General features: G+C 35.2%; 1 protein-coding gene across 1 annotated transcript; it reads right to left on the bottom strand.

The window, feature by feature from the left end:
• Positions 1-229: 229 nt before the first annotated feature.
• On the bottom strand, positions 230-24,424 carry ENKUR (enkurin, TRPC channel interacting protein). Its single transcript, XM_055332685.1, has 5 exons — positions 24,300-24,424; positions 16,905-17,050; positions 13,170-13,393; positions 9,341-9,487; positions 230-935 (listed from the first exon to the last, which is right to left on the bottom strand). The coding sequence occupies exons 1-5, from the start codon at positions 24,374-24,376 to the stop codon at positions 762-764; spliced, it is 768 nt and encodes a 255-aa protein (XP_055188660.1). The 5' UTR covers positions 24,377-24,424; the 3' UTR covers positions 230-761.
• Between the last annotated feature and the right edge of the window lie 105 nt (positions 24,425-24,529).

The raw sequence follows: 24,529 nt of genomic DNA, 5'->3' as shown, positions 1-24,529 counted from the left end.
GACCAAAAAGGAAAAGTAAACAGCCCATTTTAGTGAAACACACATAGTGAATTATGGAATAAAGCATTTTGATTAGCAAAGTTTTTAAAAGTCGGTATGGTATGCCCAGAAGAAGGCTCTTCTCTTTCATCATCCTCCACAATGCATTTTATAAGTTGTCTTCTTGATTTTATGTTACTTTCTTCATTCCTCTCCCTCCAAATGTAAGCCTTTTGGCAGATTATGGACATGAAAAGCATTTGCAGTTGGGAAGAGCTGCAAATGACATGCGCTATCAGAGTGTACGTGCCGTTAAATGTGTGGGAATATTAAGCAACATGTAGAAAACACTGGAGTAGTAAGAAAGCATACACCACTATGTGCAATTCAAAATATTTATCCATTTTTAATGTTCTGTTCTTTGTATCATGCAGTGCAGAATCTGAAGTTCTGAGTGCTGACTTTATTCTTCAGCCCCCAGAAATTTATATTCATGCAAAACAAGTATGTAAAAATAATGGATCACACTACAGAATGGAACACGCCACATCCAACTTTCCTTTATACGTGGAAAACCTAATGCTGTGTTAAAAACAAGTTTTCTCTCAGGTAAGTAGAATAATTCGATGACCCTTGAATCATTGCCTATGCATTTTGGTAAAGACGATTTTTATTCTCTTCACAGTATTTTCCTCTTTGAAAAGCAAAGTTTCATTTTGATCCTTTCCAGGGTTTTTTTTTTCTCCCTATGTTAAAACGACTATATTTTTAAAAATCTATTATTACTTATTGGCAATATAAATAATTTTGTGCTTTTCAATAATGCTGATGTCATGCTCCAGCTGCTTCATCTCTTCTTCCAGCTTCTGCTTGCGGATCTTCTTTGGGATGGAATCGATGAATACCGAGAGGGACTGGAACTCCTTATGCACCTCTTCCCAGTTCTTCTTCAGCCCCTGCAAATGGTAATGAGAACCATAAATATTAGGTAACGGCAAAAGCAATGTAAATGGTTAAAAAAATAGTGTCCTGGTGAAGAAAAATGTAAAATAGGTAAAAGAAACTGATGAAAATAACTTTACAAAACGATTATGTATGTATCGAGTACTTGGCTCCAGTCACAGAAAATATTGTGCAGAGGCAAAATCCTGTCCTCGATTGTGTGCTCAGTTCCCAGAGGGAGTATTTATTTGCTGTTTTTAATGTTACCATTACTGTTGTTTTTGCCATTAAATATGCATATGCAGTTATGAGTAGTGTGAAACTAAGCTCATGGCAAATGCTTTGGTAAAAACAACTGAGAATCCTTTTTTCCCCCACCCCACTATCACCCCCTCCCCAAGAGAGACATGTTTTTGAATAGGAAATTATTTCTTTAAAAATTTTAGTTTCTATATTTAGAATTTTATTTTGAACCACTATCCCCATTCATCAAAAGACTTGATTTGGACTTGCATGGCATATTTGCTTATATTCGACTAAATGGAACTGCACAAAATGCCAAAATTCAATTAAACAAGAGATGATCCTTTGTGTATTTTTTCAATATATTAGAAAGAACTCTTCCTAGAGTCAAGGGGTCTATACTTCTCATTAATGTATACCAGAAATGACTGGGATGTCATTAAATGTAACCCGCATGCTAATTCAGTAATGTAGTTAATGTTTTATATTCTCAGAAACCGACCAATTCAAAATTAGGGATCTCTAAGGAGCAATAAAGGTTATTTTCATCTGCCTATTCCCCATTTCTTATCACAGTGACTAGAGGTCTCATTGACAAAATGGGCTGAAACCTCTAATTGAATTCGAGCAATGAAATTTTTTGCAAAATTAACACTTCCTGTTATTCACTATGGGTACACAAATCATTTCTTTTACATAAAAACAAGAAGTCAAACTGAAAGTAGAATTTAAAATATTACCTTGAAAATATGGTCCTTGAAATCCATGGCTATATATTGAGGTGTAAGAGAGGATTAGAAGTGTCTTATATAATAACACTTTTCTAATAAGCCCTCATAGTACAAATTTACCTAGTAGAAACTTCTGGAAGATAATAAAATTTCAGTGGTTTATTCCTATGCCTAGGTAAAAATGATGATAGGGATAGGGCACACTGTATATACTAGGTTGGCTGGGGCAAAGGGGAGCAGAGTTTGAACTCTTATTGAGTGAGACTAGAGGAAAGATTTAAGGAAAGGATAAGACAGGGAAAATACCCAGGTTACATTTTGAAAAGAGGAGGATGGGACAACACAGTTCTTAATAGTGTATGAGATGTATTCCAAAAAGATGTCCTCAGAAGAATTCTTTTTTCATAGCCTTTCATTATGAAATGAAAAATATGTTTCCACAGTGCTCCACAGGGGTGCCTACTGCAGAGAGGAAATCTATGCATTTATATACTTTCAAATATCAAAGGTTTTTCATAGCTACTTGAGTGATATTTCCACATTACTTGTGGTCACAGCAGCTACACTCTTTCACTGGAGCCTTAATCTTTTAAAGGATAGTTTGCTTTATCTTCCAGTGTGTACAAAAACATTTGGATCAAAGTCAACAGGCAGGAATGGGAACTAAATGTAACCAATATATTATATTGAAATAGCCTCTCTGCTGTTTTTAAGACTGATTTTTGTTATTTTATCTAAAAAAAACTTTTATTCATTACAGGAATAGTCATTTTCCTTTTTTAAAAAAAATTAGCTTTTCATTTTATTTTATTTTTTTTATTCTTAGTTTGGTAAAAGCTAATAAGGGAGAAGCAGTCATAAAATAAAGGAGAAGCAGTCATAAAATAAGTAAGAAGTGCCTTAGTTCCATGCTCCTTCTGTATCCACCATACCCTCATCCATTCTCTGCCTTTTTGTCCTGCCCTGGGACCAGGGCCAGGGTGTTGTGGGGTGGAGGCAGGGGTTCATCCTTGTAGGTTGGCTCCTTACATCATCCCCCAGCTCCGTTGCCCTCTAGCCACTGAGTTCAGCACTGGTGGGGGCAGAGAGAGGTTGGGGCATTTCTTCTTCCTCTCCCTTGATATTTCCTGGACAGTAGTTCTGGCTCACCTGTCTGTAACTGCAACACTGCTCAGTGGCCTCTCTTCGAGGCTCCAGATCTTACCAGGCTCTGGTAACACTACTTCTTGCCTCTGCCCCTCGAGCCTAGGGTGGTGATGGATTCCCACTGTCCTTAGACCTGAGGTGCTTCATTGTTTTTTGTTGGTTCCCTTGGCCCTGATTTACTTCTGTAAATAGTTCCTTCTTAAATACCCTTCAGAATCCTGGCTGATGGTGCCTGTATTTCTTGCTGGATCTCTGAGCTTCCTTTTGTTACTTCCATTGCACCTGTGTACAATGTAGTGGGAAAGCACTGGCATAGGAATTGGCTGATGTGGGGTTTTAGTCCTTTTTTAGCTACTAGATAATTTTGCGACCAAGGGCAAATGTAAACCAAACTCTGGTTTCACTGACAGTAAAGACTGCCATTTGTCTTGCTCACAACATTATCCCCCGGACTGGATACAGAGCCTGTTCAAGTAAATGAATCGATAAATGAACAAAACTTAATAAACTTGCATTTTATATCCTCATATGTAAAATGAGAAGTGTGGAATCATTAGACTACATGATCCTCCAGGTATAATGAGACAATTATTTTATGAAGAATGAGCAGAATGTGGCCTACTCAGGAACATACAACTATATTGTCATAGTGCTGTGTGCAACTCTTAACCAGGGAGGGAAACATGATTCAGGGCTTCTCAGGAGCATAGCTGGTGGCTTTGTTACCATGGCAGCTATATTTCCTGGCTAATAAGGCATATAAGGAAGGGTCTGCTATTGTCCTTTCAAACTCTGCAGTGACCATATTAGGAAACCGAGGACTGCTTATCCACTATAGCCAAAAAGACATGGGACAGAAGAGCCTTTTCCTTCTGAGGGAAGTTCTTCCTCTCTTCTTCTTTTTTTAAATATAACATTCTATCAGTTTCATATACATAATATAATGATTTGATATTTGTATACATTGTGAAATAATCAGCGTGAGTCTAGTTACCATATCACTGTACAAAGTTACAAAATATTTTTTCTTGTGATGAACACTTCCAAGATTTATCTTTTTAGCAACTTTCAAATATATGATACAATATTACGACTACAATCACCAGAGCATACATCTCCAGACTTATTTTTATAAATGGAAATTTGTATCCCTTGATTTCCTTAACCCATTTCATCTACTCCCCAACCTCATTTACTTCTGGCAATCACCACTCTGGTCTCTGTGTTTATGCTTTTTATTTTGTTTTGTTTGTTTTTCAGATTCCACTTACAAGTAAAATCGTACTTCTGTGTGACTTATTTCACTTAGTATAACACACACACACACACACACACACAGATATATATGCCACATCTTCCTTATCCATTCATACATCGATAGGCACTTAGGCTGCTTCCATATCTTGGCTACTGTAAATAATGCTGCAGTGAACAGAGGGAGGCATATATCATTTCAAATTAGTGTTTTTCATCTAGATAAATACCCAGAAGTGGAAATCACTGGATCATTTGGTAGTTCTATTTTTAATTTTTGAAGAACTTCCATACTGTTTTCTGTAGTGGCTGCATCAATTTACATTCCTACCAACAGGGCAACAGGGTTCCCTTTTCTCTACATCATCACCAACACTTGTTATTTATTGTCTTTTTGATAATAGACATTCTGACAGGTATGAGGTGATGTTTCATTGTGGTTTTAAATTTGCACTGTCCCAATTAGTGATGCTGAGCTTCTTTTCATGTGCCATTTGGCCATCTGGCTGTCTTCTTTGGGAAAATATCTACTCAGATCCTCTGCCCATTTTTTAATTGGATTGTTTGAGGGTGTTTTGTTGTGGTGGTGGTTATTGCGTTGCATGAGTTATTTATATATTTTGGATATTAACTGCTTATCAGGTACATGATTTGCAAATATCTTCTCCCATTCAGGAGGTTGCCTTTTAATTTTGTTGATGGTTTCCCCTGCTGTTCATTTTTGTTTTTGTTGCGCTTGCCTTTAGAGTCAGATCCAAAAAAACTATTGCCAAGACTGATATCAAGGAGTTTACCACCTCTTCTAGCAGCTTTATGATTTCAGGTTTTACATTCAAGTCTTTAACCAATCTTGAGTTAATTTTTTGCATATGGTGTAAGATAATAGTCCAGTTTCATTCTTTTGCATGTGGTTGTCCAGTTTTCCAACACCCTTTTTGAAAAGAGTGTTCTTTTCTCATTGTATATTCTTGTCTCTTTTGTCGTAAATTAATTGACCATATATGCATGGGTTTATTTCTGGGCTCTTTATTCTTCCTCTGATCTATGTGTCTGTTTTTATGCCATTACCACACTGTTTTTTTAATTACTGTATCTTAGTAATGTAGTTTGAAATCAGGGAGTGTGATGCGTTCAACTTTGTTCTTCTTCCTCAAGATTGCTTTAACTACTTGGGATTTTTTGTGTGTGTGTGTGGTGCTATACAAGTTTATTCCATTTCTGTGAAAAATGCCATTGAAATTTTGATAGGCATTGAATCTACAGATTGCATTGAATCTGTAGATTGCTTTGAGTTATGTGGAAACTTTAACATTATTAATTCTTTCAATCCATGAACATGAAACATCTTTGAATTTAGTTTGCCTTCTTCAATTTCTTTCATCAATGTTTTATAAGTTTCCTGTGCACAGATCTTTCACCTCCTTGGATAGATTTATTCCCAGGTATTTTATTCATTTTGTTGCACTTGCAGTGGAATTATTTTCTTAATTTCTGTTTCTGATAGTTGTTAATGTATAAAAACACGACAGGTTTTTGTGTATTGATTTTGTGCCATGCAACTTTACTAAATTTGTTTACTAGTTCTAAGAAATGTTTGGTGGAGTCTTTATATATAAAATCATGTCATCCACAAATAGTGAGTTTTAGTTATTTTCCAATTTGGATGGCTTTTATTTGTTTTTCCTGCCTAATTGCCTTGTCTAGGACTTGCAATACTATGTTGAATGAAAGTGGTGAGAGTGAATATCCTTGTCTTGTCCCTGATATTAAGGAAAAGTTCTCAGTTTTTCGCTCTTCACATGATGGTAGCTGTGGGCTTGTCATAAACAGCATTTATTATGTTTAAACACATTCCATCTATATCCACTTTGTTGAGAGTTTTTATCATTAAACTGATATTGAATTTTATCAAATGCTTTTGTTGCATCTATTGAGATTATCATATGGTTTTTAATTCATTTTATTACTATGGTATATCATGTTGATTGACTTATGGATATTGAATCATCTTTTTATCCATGGAATAAATCCCACCTGATCATGGTAAATGATATTTTTAATGTACATATGAAACATTGAAATTGGCTTGCTAATATTTTGTTGAGGATTTTTGTATGTATGTTCAACAGGGATATTGGCCTATGAATTTTGAGTGTATACAGTGTCCTTGTCTGGTTTTGGTATCAGGGTAATGCTGGCCTTGTAAAATGAGTTTGGCAGCATTCCTTCATCTTCAATTTTTTGGAAGAATTTTAGGAGGATAGATGTTTAAATCTTTGAATGTTTGGTAGAATTCATCAGTGAAGCCATCTGGCCCTGAAGTTTTATTTGTTGGAGGTTTTCTGACTACTGATTAAATCTACTCACTAGTACTTGGTCTATGCAGATTTTCTACTTCTTCATGATTCAGCCTTGGAAGATTGTGTGTTTCTAGGAATTCGTCCATTTCTTGTAGGTTGTCCAAAATGTTGGCATAGAACTGTCCATAGTAGTTTTTTTTATGATAATTTGTATTCCTGTAGCATCAGTTGTAACTTTTTCTCTTTCATTTCTGATTTTATTTATTTAACCCCTCTCTTTTTTTCTTAGTGAGTCTAGCTAAAGGTTAAATTGGTTTATCTTTTTAGAGAAACAGCTCTTAGTTTCATTGATCTTTTCTAGTCTTTTTAGTTTCCATTTCATTTATTTCCCCTCTAATGTTTATTGTTTCCTTTCTTCTAGAACCTTGGGCTTCTTTTGTTCTTTTTCTAGTTCCCTTAGGTATAAAGTTAGATGGTTTACTTGAGATTTTTATTGTTATAAAATTCCCTCTTAGACTGTCATCCTATAGATTTTGGTTGCATTTCTATTTTCATTTGTCTGAAAATATTTTTTTAAACAATCTTATTTATTTATTTATTTAGCATGAGTGGGTGGAGGGGCAAAGGGAGAGGGAGAAAGAGAATCTAAGTGCAGAGCCTGATACAGGGCTTGATCCCACAACTCTGAGATCGAGCCAAAACCAAGAGTTGGACACTTAACCAACTGAGCCACCCAAAGTATTTTTTCTCTTTTTATTTCTTCATTGATCCATTAGTTATTAATCAGAATATTGTTTAATCTTCATATGTTTGTGATTTTTCTAGTTTTCTTCTTGTAATTGGTTTCTAGTTTTGTGCCATTATGTTTGGAAAAGATGCTTGATATGATTTCAATCTTCTTAAACTTATTGAGACTTGTTTTGTGGCTTCACATATGATCTATCCCGGAGAATGTTCTGTGTACACTTGAGAAGAATGTGTATTCTGGTGTTTTGGGATGGAATTTTCTATATATATCTGTCAAGTCCATCTGGTCTAATGTGTTGTTTAAAGCTGAGGTCTCCTTATTGATTTTCTGTCTGGATGATCTATCCAGGTGTCTTTCCCTGTTTTTCAGCATTGGTTAGATATAAAAACCTGGCTTTCACAAAAGCATGTACTTTTTAAAAATGGTAGAATCTAAACTGGAGAGAGATAAAGTGGGAGAAGGAGGAAAAGAAAGAGGAAGAAACAGGAAGAGGGAGGAGAGAGAGAATGGACCAAAACCCAGTACTCTCTGAAAATGACATCCAAAGTCCCATCTCCATGTATGCCAGCCTTTTTCCTTTCTTCTGTCCAGCACACACATATAAACATCTGTGTTTATAATGGGCACTGGGTTAGATACGAGGGAGACTTCTTTCAACAAAAAGACACAGTCCTTGTCCTTAGGCCTCTTCTGCTGTAGTGTAGAGCCCCGCTAACAACACGTACCTACATCATTCAGTGGATACTCTGTCTTAGCACCTGATAAAACTTACAGTCTCTACACACACACACACACACACACACACACACACACACACACTCATATCTACATATGTACATCTATACTTATTACTTTACATTCATTATATTACAACATTGTCTACAGTAGAATCTTATTTTATGCCCTTTTTAATATCCTTGAGGCTTAGCATGATAGTCTTTGCAAAAGAGGAATATAGTAAATGTTTACTAATGATTATGACATTGATAAATGTTAAGAATTTATAACAGCATACAAATACATTTTCAACAGAAGTTAATGTGGAAAAATTTTTCTGTTTTTTTAAAAGGACTTGGTAGAAATCTTTTAAAATAACAAAACAAGAATAAAGTACCATTTTTACCTCTGTAAGATATAGCATGATTATAGGAAAGTACAGTTAGGTGCTTAATAAATACTCTCTAAAGATGATGACAGAGCAACCCTGCTCACATCCCCCAATATTTTAAGTACTTCGGGTAAGAGTCTTACATTAAACACCAAAGGTCATATATCTTTAGGCCTATTTAACTTAAAATAAGGAAAATATATTTTAAAAACTCCTAACACTTGGATATTTTAAAATTTGGATATTTGGTTTATAAGAAAGAAAGAAAAGTTGGTCTAGGAACAGTTTCAATTATTCTAGAGCTCCATCTAGTGAAAAATATCTATTTTATGAGTATTGTTTTTTAAAAATTCAGGAACATGACAATGAAATAAAAATGCCTTTTTGCTTTCCTTACACATGTTCACAAAGGAGAAGGTGGGCTTCCTTACAGCACTAACTACCCCCCGGAACAAAACAAAGCTCACAAACTTGGAAACAAAATGTTATTCAATAATTCCTTTTTTAAAAAAGATTTATTTACTTATTCATGAGAGACACAGAGTGAGAGAGAGAGGCAGAGACACAGGCAGAGGGAAAAGCAGGCTTCCTGCAGGGGGCCCGATAGGGGACTCGTTCCGGAATCCCAGGATCACGACCCCAGGATCACGACCTGAGCCAAAGGCAGGGGCTGGACCCCTAAGCCACCCAGGCATCCCTCAAGAATTCTGATTACAACTTTTGCTCTCCTCACATAGTCAATGTGCTGTACTGTGAACGTTGCCATAACCCAAAGAGAGTGTTCTGATTTGAAAGACAAGGTACAGGCTTTCATAATTATTGATGATGGGCTGTTCTTTCAGAGATGTTCTAAAGAGCTACATATGAATATAAATTACAGAATTCTTACCTGAAGAACCGCCTCCCTTTCTTCATCAGAGAGCCTTTTCATAGCTGCTTTCCGAAGGTTTTCCTGGATATAATTATCATATTCTTCTTGGGCTTTCTTTACTTCCTCATTTCGCTTACATATATATTCAGGTGTGACACCATAATCCTTATAAGGATTTTTCAGAAAAAAAAATCAATATTCTGAATGCAATCTTAGCATGTGTACATATCAACTAATGACAAGGAGAAAAAGAAACGTTACTGATTTAAAGCCTCGGCTCAAAATATGGCAAATTGACAAAATTCAATGTTTTTTTTTTCTTTTACTATTGGGAACTAGTTGATTCTCATCTTTTAAAACCATCTGAATTGATACTGTGGCTGCTTGTTTTGTTCTCTTCTGAATGTTTCCGGCACCTGTTCCTGGCTAATGACTCTGTCCTTGCTTTACCTCTAAGAGTTAGCTTTTCTTCATTTCTTTTAGGTGCTTCAGCTTTTACCTTTACATATCCTGAGTATCCTAAGGTCTCTTTTGCAAAAAAAAAAAAAAAAAAAAAAAAAAAAAAAAAAAAAAAAAAGACCTTGTTAAATAAAAGGAGATAAATTCTTCCAAAGCATTGTAAGAAACAAATACATGAAGCTCGTCTCCTTTAAGTGAAAATTGACCTTGAACCCGTAGGTTGTTTTTGGAATACAAAATCCATTTTTAAGGCACCTGGGTTACTTGCAACGACTGACAGTGAAACAATCTGCTGTGATTCTTTCAGATCAACTATGATATCACTATGTACAGTAACAGAACTACTCCTTGTTTAATTTTCAAAACATTGAGAATTTACTTGATGCCAGGTATACTATAAATAAGAAGGGCAAAGTTTTTGTCCTTATAGATGTGCATTCTATGGTGGGAGAAACTTATCAAAAATAGAGTATAAAATAATATATGTATAAGTGCTCCAAACTGAAACAAAGAATAGTAAGGGGAAAGAAAGAAATAGGATCTACTTTAGATAAATAAGGAGGTCCAGTGAAAAACTCTGAGGAAGCAGCTGTTAAGAGGTATGATAGTCATTTAAATTATCCATAAATATTCTGGTTCTTCTCCTTCTAGGCAGTTGATAGGATAACACTTTCCTGATTCTCTTGAAATAAGTAAGATGTGATCATGTGATCTGACTTGCCCAAGGAGAGAGAAAGTGACCTCTGTCCCTTTTGGGTAGAAACCTCAAGAATTTATGGATGACTTGCCATGTTCTTTTTCTGTCTAATATAATGATAGGAAATGTTTTAGATGGCCTGAGTCCTGGAATGAGGACAAGAAGCAGAGCTTCCAACCCTTAATAGACATGGAGAATAAACAAACAATAAAACTTAGTTGCTTTTAGCTACTAAAATTGGGGGTTATCTGTTACCAAAGCATAACTTAACCCATCCTGGCTAAAAAAAGGATAGATATCCTAGCTATAAACATGTCCTGGCAAGTTGCAAAACACTCTACAAATAAATTCTAAGAGCACAGTATTCTGGTAAGTTAGTGCAGTGGTAAACAGTCCAATTCATTTCAGGAAACACTGAGGGCAAAACCTCGCTACAGCTCAGTAGTTACTGAAACTCATAATGATGATTCTGAGTCATCACAAATTATTAAATTATGTTTGGTATACTCTGTTTAATAAAGGGAATAACGTAATACATTTTAGGAAAAAGAACTATCTCACAAATGGGTGAAAGCTTCAGTGCAGTGATCCCCGTGTTGGATCACTGAGGGCTAATACAGACTATTGACATTAATAATTAATAATATCCCTCTCTATTGAACTTTTATTAGGTCTCAGATATTTTGTCAAGTGCTTGATAGATTTTATATCATTTAATCCTCACTACAACCCTGTGATAAATATAATGTGTGAAAAATCACAGAGTTAAGTGGCAGAGGCAGAATTTGAAACGCTGTCTTACTACCAGTGCTGTAGACCTCAGGCAATCATCAGTGCTTCAGTTTGTTTTCACAGATGGTTTCCTGTGGCACAAATGGGCATATCATATTTTACTTGTAATGAAAACACTCACTTTTTAAAAAAATGGCATTGCCCTTTAAAGACTTGCTATCTCACTTACCATTAATAGATTTTAAAAACTTAACCCCAATCAGTGGAGAGTAAGTTGAGAAAGTCCTTCGTGAACACTGAATGCCTGGCCAGCAACACCAAGAATGTAATATGTACAGAGCGTTTGCATGGCTTGGTAAACAAGCACAGGGAGATTAACTTAATATTTTTCTGTCTCCATGACGAATGCTCTCAATTTTCTGTTCAGGGCAGAGAATATATTGAAGTGGATAGCTTATGCAGAAGGCAGCCAGAAGGAGGGGCACAGTGTGGCCACTTGGTAGCATAACCCATAACTGGCAAAGAGAAGGGTTTTTACATCACAGTGGAGAAATAATGGATTGGAAGTTGCTTTAAAGAGTCAGCCAGAAAAGTGAAATTTCTGTTATTCCACCCCCTATGGGACAAGGGCTATGAACAGCCTTCAGGGCACAGGAGGACACATTCCGAGAAGCCTGGAATAACTTTATCATCGTGTGCTGCCAACCCTAGATACCTGTTAAGGTCTTCCAAAGTTGTCTCAGCTTATTGAGTGACAAGAGTTTCTAAGAGAATAAGTGTGGTACTCTGACAACAGCCTTGAGGTTCTCATTTTGATTTTAAACAGGCATTGGATTCATCTTGGTATATCACTGGACTACCTCAATGCAAACCCCTCATACATGACTATTTTTCCTCTTCTTTCCTTTCTTCCTTTTGCAGTTCCTTTCTTTTTTGCCACAACTTATTATTATGTATTATTATTCTTTAGGTTTTACACTCATATTTTACATGTATTCCAAGCAATTTTGCACTCTCTAAGTATAAAAAGTAAAATAGGTTCTCTCTAAGGTATTTTTGTAAGCTTTTAAATTTTATTTTTTATTTTTATTTTTTAAGCTTTTTAAATTTTAAAGATCTTCTATATTTAAACAAACTAAAGCTCCTATAATTTTCAACATTGAAATTATATGCTGACCTGATAAGCATTTTTTCAGATATAGAGGAAGGCCCCCAAAGGACGAGATTATTGTACAGTACTTTCAAGGTCTGCTTTACTCTAAATACATTCAAGTTGAAATTGTAATCTGAAGTATTTACACTACATTGATAGGATGGATGGCTCTAAAATTATTTTCATCTTCATTTTTCCTCATTCTGTTACCAAGTTACTGCTACCTGATGACTAAATCTTAGGACCTTTCTGAAAGGTTCTTTTTTTTTTTTAAAGATTTTATTTATTTATTAATGAAAGACACACAGAGAGAAGCAGAGACACAGGCAGAGAGAGAAGCAGACTCCATGCGGGGAGCCCAATGTGGGACTCGATCACGGGTCTCCAGGATCACGCCTTGAGCCGAAGGCAGATGCTCAACCGCTGAGCCACCCAGGCGTCCCAAAGTTATTTCTTAGTAATGACTCATTGTAATGACCACGCTATTCATGAAATTTCCACCACACTAAAAATTAACATCTTTTAGAGAATGTTTGTTGTAATTGTGAAACATATTAATAATTGAAATTAAGGGAAACAATTAAGAGCTTTCCCCCCTATTGGACTACATGGTGTTATTCATTCCAAATTCTCCATAATTTCATCACATTAGATTTGGACCAAACACAAATTGGAGAGGAATGAGAATTGGCAATCTAGATAATTTGCCCAGTGAGAACTCTATTAATAATAATATGGACAATCATTATGAACACCATACTTAAATTATTTGCATTTTAGGTCTCATTAATATACCACAAGGCTACCTTTTTATTGATGTATTTTGGAACTAGTCCTGAGGTTTCAAGATCATGCTTGTCTCCAGTTCTTTTGTCAACATAAATTGGTTTAGGCTTTTTAGCCACTCCCATAATGACATCGGCTGCATTTGTGTTTACAAAATTTTTTTCACTCTGTATTCCCATGACTGGATGATCAGTCCTCAGTGGCACAGGAGGTTTTCTGGGCTCATTCCGATCAAACATTTTTTCTGTTAAATACAACATTTCCTTGTTACTATTAAATGGTAAACACTGCTATTCAGTACTATTTATAATATCTAGATATTTTACCACTAGTATGTTAGAGTTTTATTAATAATATATTCAAATATTTGGGAGAAAAATCAGTAATCATAAATCCCAAAAATCAAGCACAACATAATTAATATGTTGGAGAACAGTATACCAATCTAAGAGAAGAAGATAAGCACCCCAAATCATTTGCTAGCTAATTAACATATTTTTACTAGCTATCGTGAAAATATTTTCTTATAAAGATATCAACAACAAATGTTCAGCTTTTCCACTGAAAAAAATTCAAAGAAATATTGAAACTCTTTTCTGAGTACTAGCAATATTACTAAGAATTATTTCTTCAGAGGAAAGTTACTATAAAGTCACCAGTAGGTCAAACTTGATAAAAGTCCAAGAATTATGGACTTTTTTCAGTAGAACTCTTGTTATTTATTATAAGGTATGAAGATCATATAGTAGCTATGTATCTAACATGCAGCTTAATGAATAAAAATTACAAACACAGTTGAAGCTTCCAATTCACTCCTCCCTGGTTGCATCTCACTTCCTGAAATTCCTACTATCCAGAATTTATCTTATTTCTCTCTACCACATTCTCTTCATCAGCAGCAGATGAAACTGGCCATTTTTACACAACCTCTTCAACTTAACCTTTCTGACTCATCTATTTTTATATAGCTACATCAAAATGGTTTGTCAGAATGCTAAAATGTAAAATAATTACATTCTATTTTCAAGAACTAAAGGCAATAGCCTGAATCTTGGGCAGCCCTGGTGGTGCAGCAGTTTGGTGCCTGCCTTCGGCCCAGGGTGTGATCCTGGGGTCTTGGGATCAAGTCCCACGTCAGGCTTCCTGCATGGCTTCTTTCTCTGCCTCTCTTTCTCTCTCTCTGAATAAATAAATAAATCTTAAAAAAAAATAGCCTGCATCTTCACAAAACCTTACTCAAATCTTAGCCCCGCACAATTACTAGATACTTTGATTTTATTCAATTCTGTACTGCTTGAACTTTTTATGAGTTTGTGTAACTTTTATTAGCAGGAAAAAAGATACTTATTATTAAATGTTTAAGGATTGGATTAATCTCTTGCTATGGGCCAAACTGTGTCCCTCTCAATATTCATATGTTGAAGCCCTAACACCAGTGCCAAATACACTTCTGTTTAAGCTACTGGGTCTGTGATACTTTGTTATGGCAGCTCTAGTAAGCCAATACTTCTGCTATTAGTTCTGCACACCCAGAAATATAAAGGAGTTTTTGGATATTTATTTATTCATTAATTCATGCAATATGTTTTTGTTAAGCAAATACTATCTCCCCAGCTAATGCTCTAGGAACTGCAGATACAGTAGTGAACAAGAGACAAAGTCCCTGTTCTCATGGAGTTTACATTATAGTGGGGAAAGAAAAAATAAAATTTAATACATAGAATATAATGTAAAAACTTGCTTGAACTATATGTGAAAGAGGCCATGTTTAATTATGAATTGAAAGTGCATGCAAATGTAACTATAAGGAAATCTGTAGCTTTAGAAATATATATGAGGTAAAAATGAATTCTTAGAAAATGAGGAAACACTTTAGAAAGGCTGATAATTTATTCTTAGATGAGTAAATAGAATAACTTATAACCCTTGGTTGTCCACTGGATGGTGCCTAGAGCTGGCCCATCTTTCTCTTATGTTATACCTATTTAAACATGATCTTTTCTCTCATCCTAGGGGCAGGGGTTGGCAGTGGGTGAGGCTTGCAAAATGGGATGAGGATCTTTTCACAAATCATTGGTAGTCATAATTATAAATCTAAACACCAAATGGTTTGTTTTCTTAAGGTTATATCAAAATGGCAATGTCAACATAGCCTTGTAGTCATGCATATGTTCTAACAATTGAATTTACATAAATGTTCATGTATCTGTTAGGTATTGTTCAGTGTGTCTAGCAAATTATTGTCTTCAAAACTATTGTATTCAAAATGACAGAACATGCAAAAAGAGCCAGGAAGCAGCCTTGGTCTATATTACCTTTAACTCATTGGACTGAACTCTCACAACACCCCAACCTTCTTGATTATTCATAGGTCAATATAATTATATGTTTGTTTTGTCTTGTTATAAGGGGAGAGATAGACTTCTTCCCTTATTTGATATTTAGGATTTATTTATTTAGATTGGTAGTTATATAACTTGCTTAACTCAGAGAAGATACATGAGAAGTTAAATAATATCATTAAAACAGACTAATTCCATTTTAAGATTTTCCAGTGTTCTCAAGTGATTGGGGGTCACAAAATACCAAAACTCCCCTTGAGAAAGATCCAAAAGAGACTTTTGAAAGACATGAATTTATGCATGAATGTCATAGTTTTAGATTTGCTTTTTCCATCTTTTCTGATAATATCCTCAGCCTTTGTCATGGCATTATGGGTATGAGAGATGATTGTAGGATATAAAATACGGCCACGGGGAGAAGTACTTTCACCTTTGTTTGTTTGTTTGTTTTTAATAATAAATTTATTTTTTATTGGTGTTCAATTTGGTACTTTCACCTTTGTCAAAAGGTATACCCTAGCTGGATTTGAGATGTTGCATTATTTCCCTGATGCCAGGTAACATAAAAAAGCTAACTTTTCAAAAGAGCAAGACTAATTTTCCTCTCTCTATTGTCCTAAAACATCAGGAAAGACACATCAGGGATAGGAAGAATCTGTTTTCATGCATACACACCTGTCCATTTTCCAGATAACTTTCTTCCTAATATCTATATACTCTATGACTATGATTGATTACATGATTTGCAAGGCCTCCATGACAACATGGAGCTCCTTGATCAAAAATTAAGAATTTCAAGGTGGCAAAAGCAGTGCATTAAACCAAGCTTTTAAGCATGAGGCCATGTGTGACCACACACAGTATGCCGAAGAAGCTGGCTTTGTCTCCCACTCATTCACAAAGGTCCCTCCATTACACCTGACTCATTTACTGTCCTAATGGTCTTAGAGATCTGGGAGGCTTAAAGCCCATGCCAGATAGTTGCTTCAACCAGTTTTAATAGTTGTGATTCTCATCTCTTGCAGAAAAGACCAGACAGAGTTTAGATGCCAGGTACTCTTCTTACTGGGGCTTAGGACACTTCTTATCATTGTTATTTTTACTGAAATTGCATGGCTATGGACAAAGATGGTGAAGCATGTGGTACTGGAGGTGGGGCTTTATTGGATAGTCCAAGATGGTAGTTCAGATGCTTGCACCATCACAGGGAAAGCCTATTTGGGAGACAACTCAGCATTCTCCACTTTCTTTTGCCACTGCATTCTCTACTTCCACTTTCTCCTAGAATTTCAGATTCTCTTAAAAATGAGTAAAACATCACTTGTGAATATTTAACATTCACTGGCAGTAAGATAATTCTAGTTAAATGATCTGTTAGCACTTTTGATATTTAAAAAAAATGTTAAAACCTACTGGGTGGTAGAGTTTTTTCCTTTGAATGTTTCTTCAGGAAATCCTTTGGAGAAGGTACTTCAACTTTTGGTGGTCCCATAGACTTCATTGCCATTTTATGTTTTTGCATGTTGTCTTTTATAGACGTCTTAAAAATAGATATGTACCTAAAATTTAAAAAAAGTTGTAGCATTTGTATTTCCAGTAAAAGTGATTTCAAGTTAAGAAATGCATACATTTTGGGCAGCCCAGGTGGCTCAGCAGTTTAGTGCTGCCTTTAGCCCAGGGCCTGATCCTGGAGACCCGGGATCGAATCCCGAGTCGGGCTCCCTGCATGGAGCCTGCTTCTCCCTCTGCCTGTGTCTTTGCCTCTCTCCCTCTCTCTCTGTGTGTGTCTCTCATTAATAAAATAAAAACTTAAAAAAAAGAAATGCATACATTTTAAATACATATAAGCCTATATTCATTCAGAGACAGATGTAAAGTGTAATTATCTGAGCCCCTATCAAACACCCTTGATGGAAGCTTTGCCCTCAGAAAGAGGTCCCAGGGTAAAGATTATAGTATTTGTTTGTTAACATGTGTAGCATCAAGAGTGATGTCACTTCTCCCACTCCTAATATTGGTGACTTGTGTCCTCTCTCTCTCTCTCTCTCTCTCTCTCTGCTGATCAGTTTAGCTAGGTGTTTATCATTGATCTTGTCATTGTGTTTCTCTAATGTTCACATGTTTTCCATTTCAATGATTTCCACACTTTATTATTTCTCCTTATTCTGGCTTACTTTGCCCTTTTTGTTTTAGTTTCTTAAGGTGCAGCTTTAGGTATTTGACTTTAAACCAAATAGTTTTCTAACAGAAATATTTAAAACTGTAGAATTCCCTCTAAGAGCTGCTTTTATAGCTGCATCCCACAAATTTTTCATTCAGCTCAAAATACCTTTTTAATTCTTTTTTGATCTCTTCTTCGACTGAAGAGCTTCTTCACATGTGTTTTGTTTGGTTCCCAAATATTTGGGGATTTTCCAGGTGTCTTTCTGGTTTGTAATTAATTTCTACTATGGTTAGAGAATATATTTTGTACAATTTCAATTCTCTTAAACTTTCTGACACTTGTACAATGGCACAAAGTATGGACTATCTTGGTAAATGCTCTCTAAACACTCAAGAAAGTGTACTTGGCTGTTCCTGGCTGGAATATTCTACAAATATTGATTAGGTAAAACTGGTAGTGTTTTCAAATGTTCTATTAATTATGGAAAGATGATGAAATCTCTGTCTACAATTGTGGATTTGTTCATTTCTTCTTTTAGTTCTATCAAGTGTTGTTTCATATATTTTGAAGCTATGTTTGAAGGTTCATAACATTTAAAATTATCATATCTTCTTTTTAAAGATTTTAAATGTATTTAATGTTGGCAAATTGAATTTAAATAAAATATATTTTTCTAAAATTTTATTTATTTAACAGAGAGAGAGCACAAGCAGGGGGAGCAGAGGGAGAAGGAGAAGCAGGCTCCCCACTGAGCAAGGAGGCCGATGTGGGGCTTGATCTCAGGACCCTGGGGATCATGATCTGAGCCTAATGTAGATACTTAATCGAATGAGCCATCCAGGCACTCCAAATTTTCATATACTCTTGAACTGACCACTTCATCAATATAAAGTAATGCTATTTATCCCTTTTAAAACTCTGTATAGAGACACCTGGGTGGCTCAACAGTTAAGCATCTTCCTTCAGCCTAGGGTGTGATCCTGGAGACCTGGGATTGAGTCTTGCCTCAGGCTCCCTGTATAGAGCCTGCTTCTCCTTCTGCCTCTGCCTCCTGTGTCTCTGCCTCTCTCTCTCTCTGTGTCTCTCATGAATGAAATCTTAAAAAGATAAAAATAAAAAAATAAAACTCTGTACTCTAAAATCTACTCTATCTCCTATTAATAAAATCATTTCAGCACTCCTTTGCTCTATGGCAACAGTGTTTTTCCATTCTTTGAGATATTTGCTCTTTCTTTTTCTGTATGTGATGTTTCTTTTTCCTTTGGCTGCTCTTAAGGTTTTTATTATTATTATTACTGGTTTTAAGAAATTTGATTGTAATGTCCCTTGGTGTGGTTTTCTTCTCTTCCTCCTCCTTCTTTTTCTTCTTTCTGCTTGGAACTCATTGGTCTTGTATTTGGAAGCTTCATTAAATTTGTCAAAATTTTGGCTGTTATTCAAATACTTTTCCTGTTTACCCATCTCTCTCCTCTCCTGCAATTCTAATTATAGTTATGTTAGGCTGCTTGATGTTGTCTACAATGCACTGATCGACTATTTTCCTTTTCAATTTTTTCTTTCATTTTGTATTGTTTTATTACCATGTCTTCAAATTCAACAATATTTTCTTCAGTGTTTTAGCTACTGTTAATCCCACCCAGTGATAACCTTTATGTCCAGAAGTTAGATTTTGGTCTTTCTTTTTTAAATCTTTTTTTAACCTTTCCATTTCTCTTTGTATCTTGCTAATGTTTTCCTTTACGTTTTTTGAATACATGAAGAATATTTAAAATAGTTTTAATGCTCTGGTCTATCAAATATCTCATTGATGTCATTTCTTTGTCTGTTTGTATTGACTGGTTTTTCTATTGGTTATGCATTATATTTCTGGATCCAGAAGAGCTTTGAGTCTAGTTCTAATTTGGCCCCATTACTGAGGCAATATACTTTTGAGTGCACTGCTCAATGTCGTGTGTCTTAAGAGGTGGTTCCACTCCAGCTGGTGGAAATTTGAACTTAATCTGGATCTACTGCCTTCTGTTGGTTATTTCTCTGGCCTCAGTAGTTTCATCATATACATGTACTGTCAACCAACAACTTCAGAAAAATCCTCTTGCATATTTCCATAGCATACACTCTCTCTCATTTTCTCTCTCTCCAATTCTCTCTGGTACTGTGTCTCTGTGTTGTGAATTCTACATGCCTTAACCTTTCCAGACTCTGAATTCTGTCTCCTTTAACTCAGAGAACTGACGGGCTTTCTTTAAATTCCTCTTCCCTGGATTTTGGTCTAGAAACTTTCTAGGAAGAGTGTTGGGGCAATCCTAAAGCTTGTTTCCTTCTCCCAGGAATGACTGGTGTGTGCTGTCTCTTGTCCATTTTCTGAAAACTATTGTTTTACACTTTTTTTTCCCTGGTGTTTTAGTTGTTTAAGGTGAGAGGGTAAATTCCATCCTTGATTGGAAGAAGTTTAGCTATAGCACTTTTAACAGCTTGTTTCCTCTTCTTATACAGATAAATTTGTTTGAAGAAACATTGAATTGTTTCTTGCTTTTAGGGGCCTTTCCTTAATCTTGAACTCAATGTCTAGGGATTAATTATGGTCTAAACTGAGTTTATTAGATACTTTCAAAAATAATGTTCAATCCAACCTTGTGCCTTAAATTTCATATGGAAGTTGGACCTGGTAAATATCCCTTGATTAATAAAATAACTTTCCCTGTGGTAAGAAAAAAGTGTGTATATGCTTACTTCTTTTTAATTTTCAAAATCTTGTGATTCAATACATTATTTTTGTGAGCAAAATCTTGTGATTCAATACATTATTTTGTGAGCTTCAATACATTAGCTTACCCATTTGTTATACAAAACAATACATTTTATTCTATAGGAATAATTTTTTACTTTTCCAAATTATAAAAATAAGAAAATATGAAACTAATATAGCAGTATATGCCAATCACAACTCAATTTTAAAAAATGAATAAAAATATAGTTTTCCTCTATCTCCTCAATCCATTTTCCAAATACATTTTCTATATTTTTATTTATGTATGAAATATAGCTTGATTTTAAAAACTTAATATGATCTCTTCCCATATTAGTAGTTGTAAAATTTACTTTCTTTTCTTTACAAGAGATGAAGAGAAGTGTTATTATGAAAGTCTGCTGAGACTAGACAGCCAAATTAAAATCTGAATAGCAATTTCTAACACTGTTATAAAACTCCAAGACCATATATTGGAACAATGGGAATTTTAACATAAAACTGAAAACATACTGAAAACAAAAACTTTAGAATATTTTTTACATTCTTTGAATATAAATTAATTTTAAGGGACTACTGCTTTCCCCAACTTAATTATTAGCTACAAAATATCAACAAAGTAGGTAAGACCCTCAGGGGAAAATGACCCTGTCATCTAAGATTTCATAATAGTCAAGATTGCTTAGCAAAGTTAGATACATAACTGGACTTTAAACAAAGAGATGTTACAAAGCCTCAGAAGATATAGCTTTAACAGAATGGAAATTGAATAAAATAAAAGGTAGTCCAAGAAGGATGAGAACCTCTGAAAATGAAATTCTGACTACATGCCATAGATAACACCAATAAAAGCCAGAAAGCCTTAAAAAAACCCAGCCAACTAATGGGTAGTTAGACTGTAAATATTCCCATTTTTAAAAAGCATGCATCCAGAAATTCCACACGGGTGAGCCTGATGTCAATTTTGGAAATCATCTGAAAGCTTATAGAGAAGTAATGATTAAATGAGCCATTTGGGGTTTCAGGTCATTGAAATGAACATCATATTTTTTACAGATTATTTGACTCATGAATCAGGCAAATACCTCAGACATAATAATACACAACTTTATGTTAGCAAAGCCTCTTATCCTTACTTATAAGGTAGATAACTATGAATTGATTAATGGATGCATATGGATGACTGACTGAACTCTTAAAAACAGTATTGCTGTCAGCCTAGAAAAAGGTGTCTAGTAGCCCACTAAAGTGCAAAGTATTTGTCCTACTTAATGACAGATGGAGATATAAAAGACATTAGATTTGCAAATGTCACAAAGCTGGGAGGGATGTTTGAGAGAGTATATGAAAGATTCAAAGTTCAAAACTATCTCCATAGATAACAATGAATTTAGATCAAAAACAATCAGTTACATTAATTATACGATGGGACAGATGACCTTAGCCATAATTTATGAGGGAATTTCAATGTGAGGCAATGGGAGAATATGAATGTTAAAATGCTAATAAGTGCATTAATAAAAGTATTGCACTGTAATGAAAGGTATAATGGTCCCATGGCCTATTCAGTACACACCTGGAATATTACCTTAAACAAAAGGAAAAGACAGAATGATTGGTGATGTTAACTAACCGGAGCCATCAATGGAAGGGTGACATATTTGGTGAACATCTCAGAAACCACCTCATGCATCATGAGCAACTGAAATTTTGAAAACGGATTCATGGCTTCTTACTGACTTTAACACTGTCATATCTTGAGTCCCAGATCATTAAGTTCAACTGCAAGAGGATGCCCTTCACCCCACTTTGGTTCCATATATCCATTTTCTATGTTCTCATTTAGTTACTTGCATTTCTCAGTAGGACTTCCAATAATAAATGGTTTTCTTGTTAGTCAACATGTTAAAGTTTATATTGTAGTGTCCCAAGGAGACTGGAACTTCTGAAGTATGGGAATTTCACAATGCAGTCAGTTGTTGAGGAATAGACCTCTTTGTGAAAGTTGGACGGTCATCTTGCTGGTCTTGCACAGAACTGCAGTGAGTTTTCTTGAAGCTGAATTTATAACTCAGTAATGCAAATAAGCCTTGGAGGTTAATACATTTCTTTCTTATGATTAATTCTCACTATTAGTAAAGGGATTGGGTCAGAGCAAGTTAGTGTGGTGAGAGGAATTTGTTAAATGTGTTAATACACTCTGTTTTTGTGTATTACTAGTTTGCTTGCATGACATCTTGTCAAATTAAAACCCCCTCAGGGTTGTTGCAGACAATGTAGATTGTTGTCTTCTCACCCTAACAGAGAGAGTTCTTTGGCACTACATTTGGATGCCTTCTCTCCCCTTCACCACGAGGTCCTTTTCTCTACTTATTCCTTCAGAATCAACCAAGGAGTTTGTGCTGTCACTTCCAAAATTCCCCAAGAACATTCCCCAAGGGCAATGTTATACACATATTAGGGGCTCACTTACTGCTTGCCAAATTAATAAAGATTGTTCCTATAAAATTTCTTGAAAAAATACTTAGGTGCCATAAAGGTGCATCTTTTTAATTTACCAGTAACAAAACGCCTATCTAATAAAATATCTTACCATTCAAATCCAGTACTCAATAAAAAATACAATCTACCAGTGGTTACAGAAAGGTTACAGGAATTTCTGACCATAAATTCATTCAGCAAAAGTTAATTAGAATACTCATAAATTCTGCAATTCCATCACATCTTACTTTACATTCCTCTTTCCATTCTCAACTAGATTTTGAGAAGCTAATGGAAAATAATATAGGTACTGCTCTTGTTAAAATTAAGACACTTGGGCTTAAAATGGAAGGATTTTCCCACTTGTTGATGTTATGTACCCCAAGTAATTACTAGTAAAAATAATTGACCATTAGATCTGAAAGGAATCTAAAAGATTAGCTGAGTCATTTAGTTTGTTTTACACATCAGAAAACAAATGAAAATTTATTCATGATTCCCAAACCAATTAGTTTCAGAGCCTACTTTTTAGCCTGGTACTCTTTCAGTGTGGTTTTGACTTGCATCAGCAGAAGAAGAAAGGATTTAAAAAAAAAAAAAAAACAGCACATATTTCAAGTACTAGGAGGAATAAGATTTTCTGCACTGGTTATCTTCCATTCTCCCCATGGATTACATAAATTCTAAGCCCCTACACAAGTGAGTGACTGAGATATTTACTTGGGGGTTAGCTTTTTGGTTTTTTTTTCAGTAGGGTTAGCTTTTTGAAATGAGGGGAGTTTAAGGAGTCTAACACCTACACAAAATTTTAAACTCAAGTACGTATTTTGGGGTCTCCACCCATCTCCTCTTCCTTCTATACCACTATCAGATTTGAAAAAGACTTTAGAAGCTAATCTATTTTGTTTCACCTACAACTGAGTCTCAGAAACACAAATTTACATTTGACTATCATCTCCGAAATAAATAACTACTATCCCTTTGGGGAGGGAGCGGTAGTGTAGTCAGAAATAAAACAATGAACTCCTGAAATCACATAACAAGTATCCTAACACAGAATAATAAAACTGTGATTTTCCCTTTTCAACAGCAACAAGAGATTTCACGCTATTTTGTATGCCACATCATGTATGAACAATTAGATAAATTAGAAAACAATTACATACTGTATTAACAGGCAGCTAACATAATAAAAGAAATGGCCCTCTCACAGCACTGGGCGGTCCTCTCTGTGAATTGGGAGATGATAAATACCTAGATTGTGCAATCACTTCTTTAAGAAGCTGACATTCAAGTCTACTTCACTGAGACAAAAAAATACATATTTTTCAACATTATATGATGCTTAGTTAACCCTGAAATGGCATAATTATTCCCTATTCTAATTTCAAGTGATAATCTTTGCTTACCCACATACCTAGGACGGTGGGGAGGCTCCTTCCAGTCACTGGGTATGAGGTTATAAATGCTCTCAGAAAAGCAAGTTGTATCCATGGCCACCAAAACGACTCCTTAAAAATACTCAACTTTTTTTCCTCACTATCCCAATATCTGTGTCTCTTTCTTCACTGTTCCCCTTTCCTTTTCCTACTCTTATCTTCTCACGGAACTAAAGTTTCTCTCTTTTACCTAATTTCCCTTTGACCT

Source organism: Nyctereutes procyonoides, unplaced genomic scaffold (genome assembly GCF_905146905.1).
Source record: "Nyctereutes procyonoides isolate TBG_1078 unplaced genomic scaffold, NYPRO_anot_genome, whole genome shotgun sequence".
Classification (NCBI taxonomy): domain Eukaryota; kingdom Metazoa; phylum Chordata; class Mammalia; order Carnivora; family Canidae; genus Nyctereutes; species Nyctereutes procyonoides.
This window is presented reverse-complemented; position numbering and strand designations above follow the sequence as displayed.

Bases quoted from the DNA above. Each gene is read 5' to 3' on its own strand.
- ENKUR (XM_055332685.1), bottom strand. From the start codon at position 24,376: ATGGATACAACTTGCTTTTCTGAGAGCATTTATAACCTCATACCCAGT. The intron at 13,394-16,904 runs GTAGGTTTTAAC...TGTATTTAACAG, and splicing joins GGAAAAAACTCTACCACCCA to AAAAAATGTTTGATCGGAAT. The intron at 936-9,340 runs GTAAGAATTCTG...TACCATTTGCAG, and splicing joins AAAGGGAGGCGGTTCTTCAG to GGGCTGAAGAAGAACTGGGA.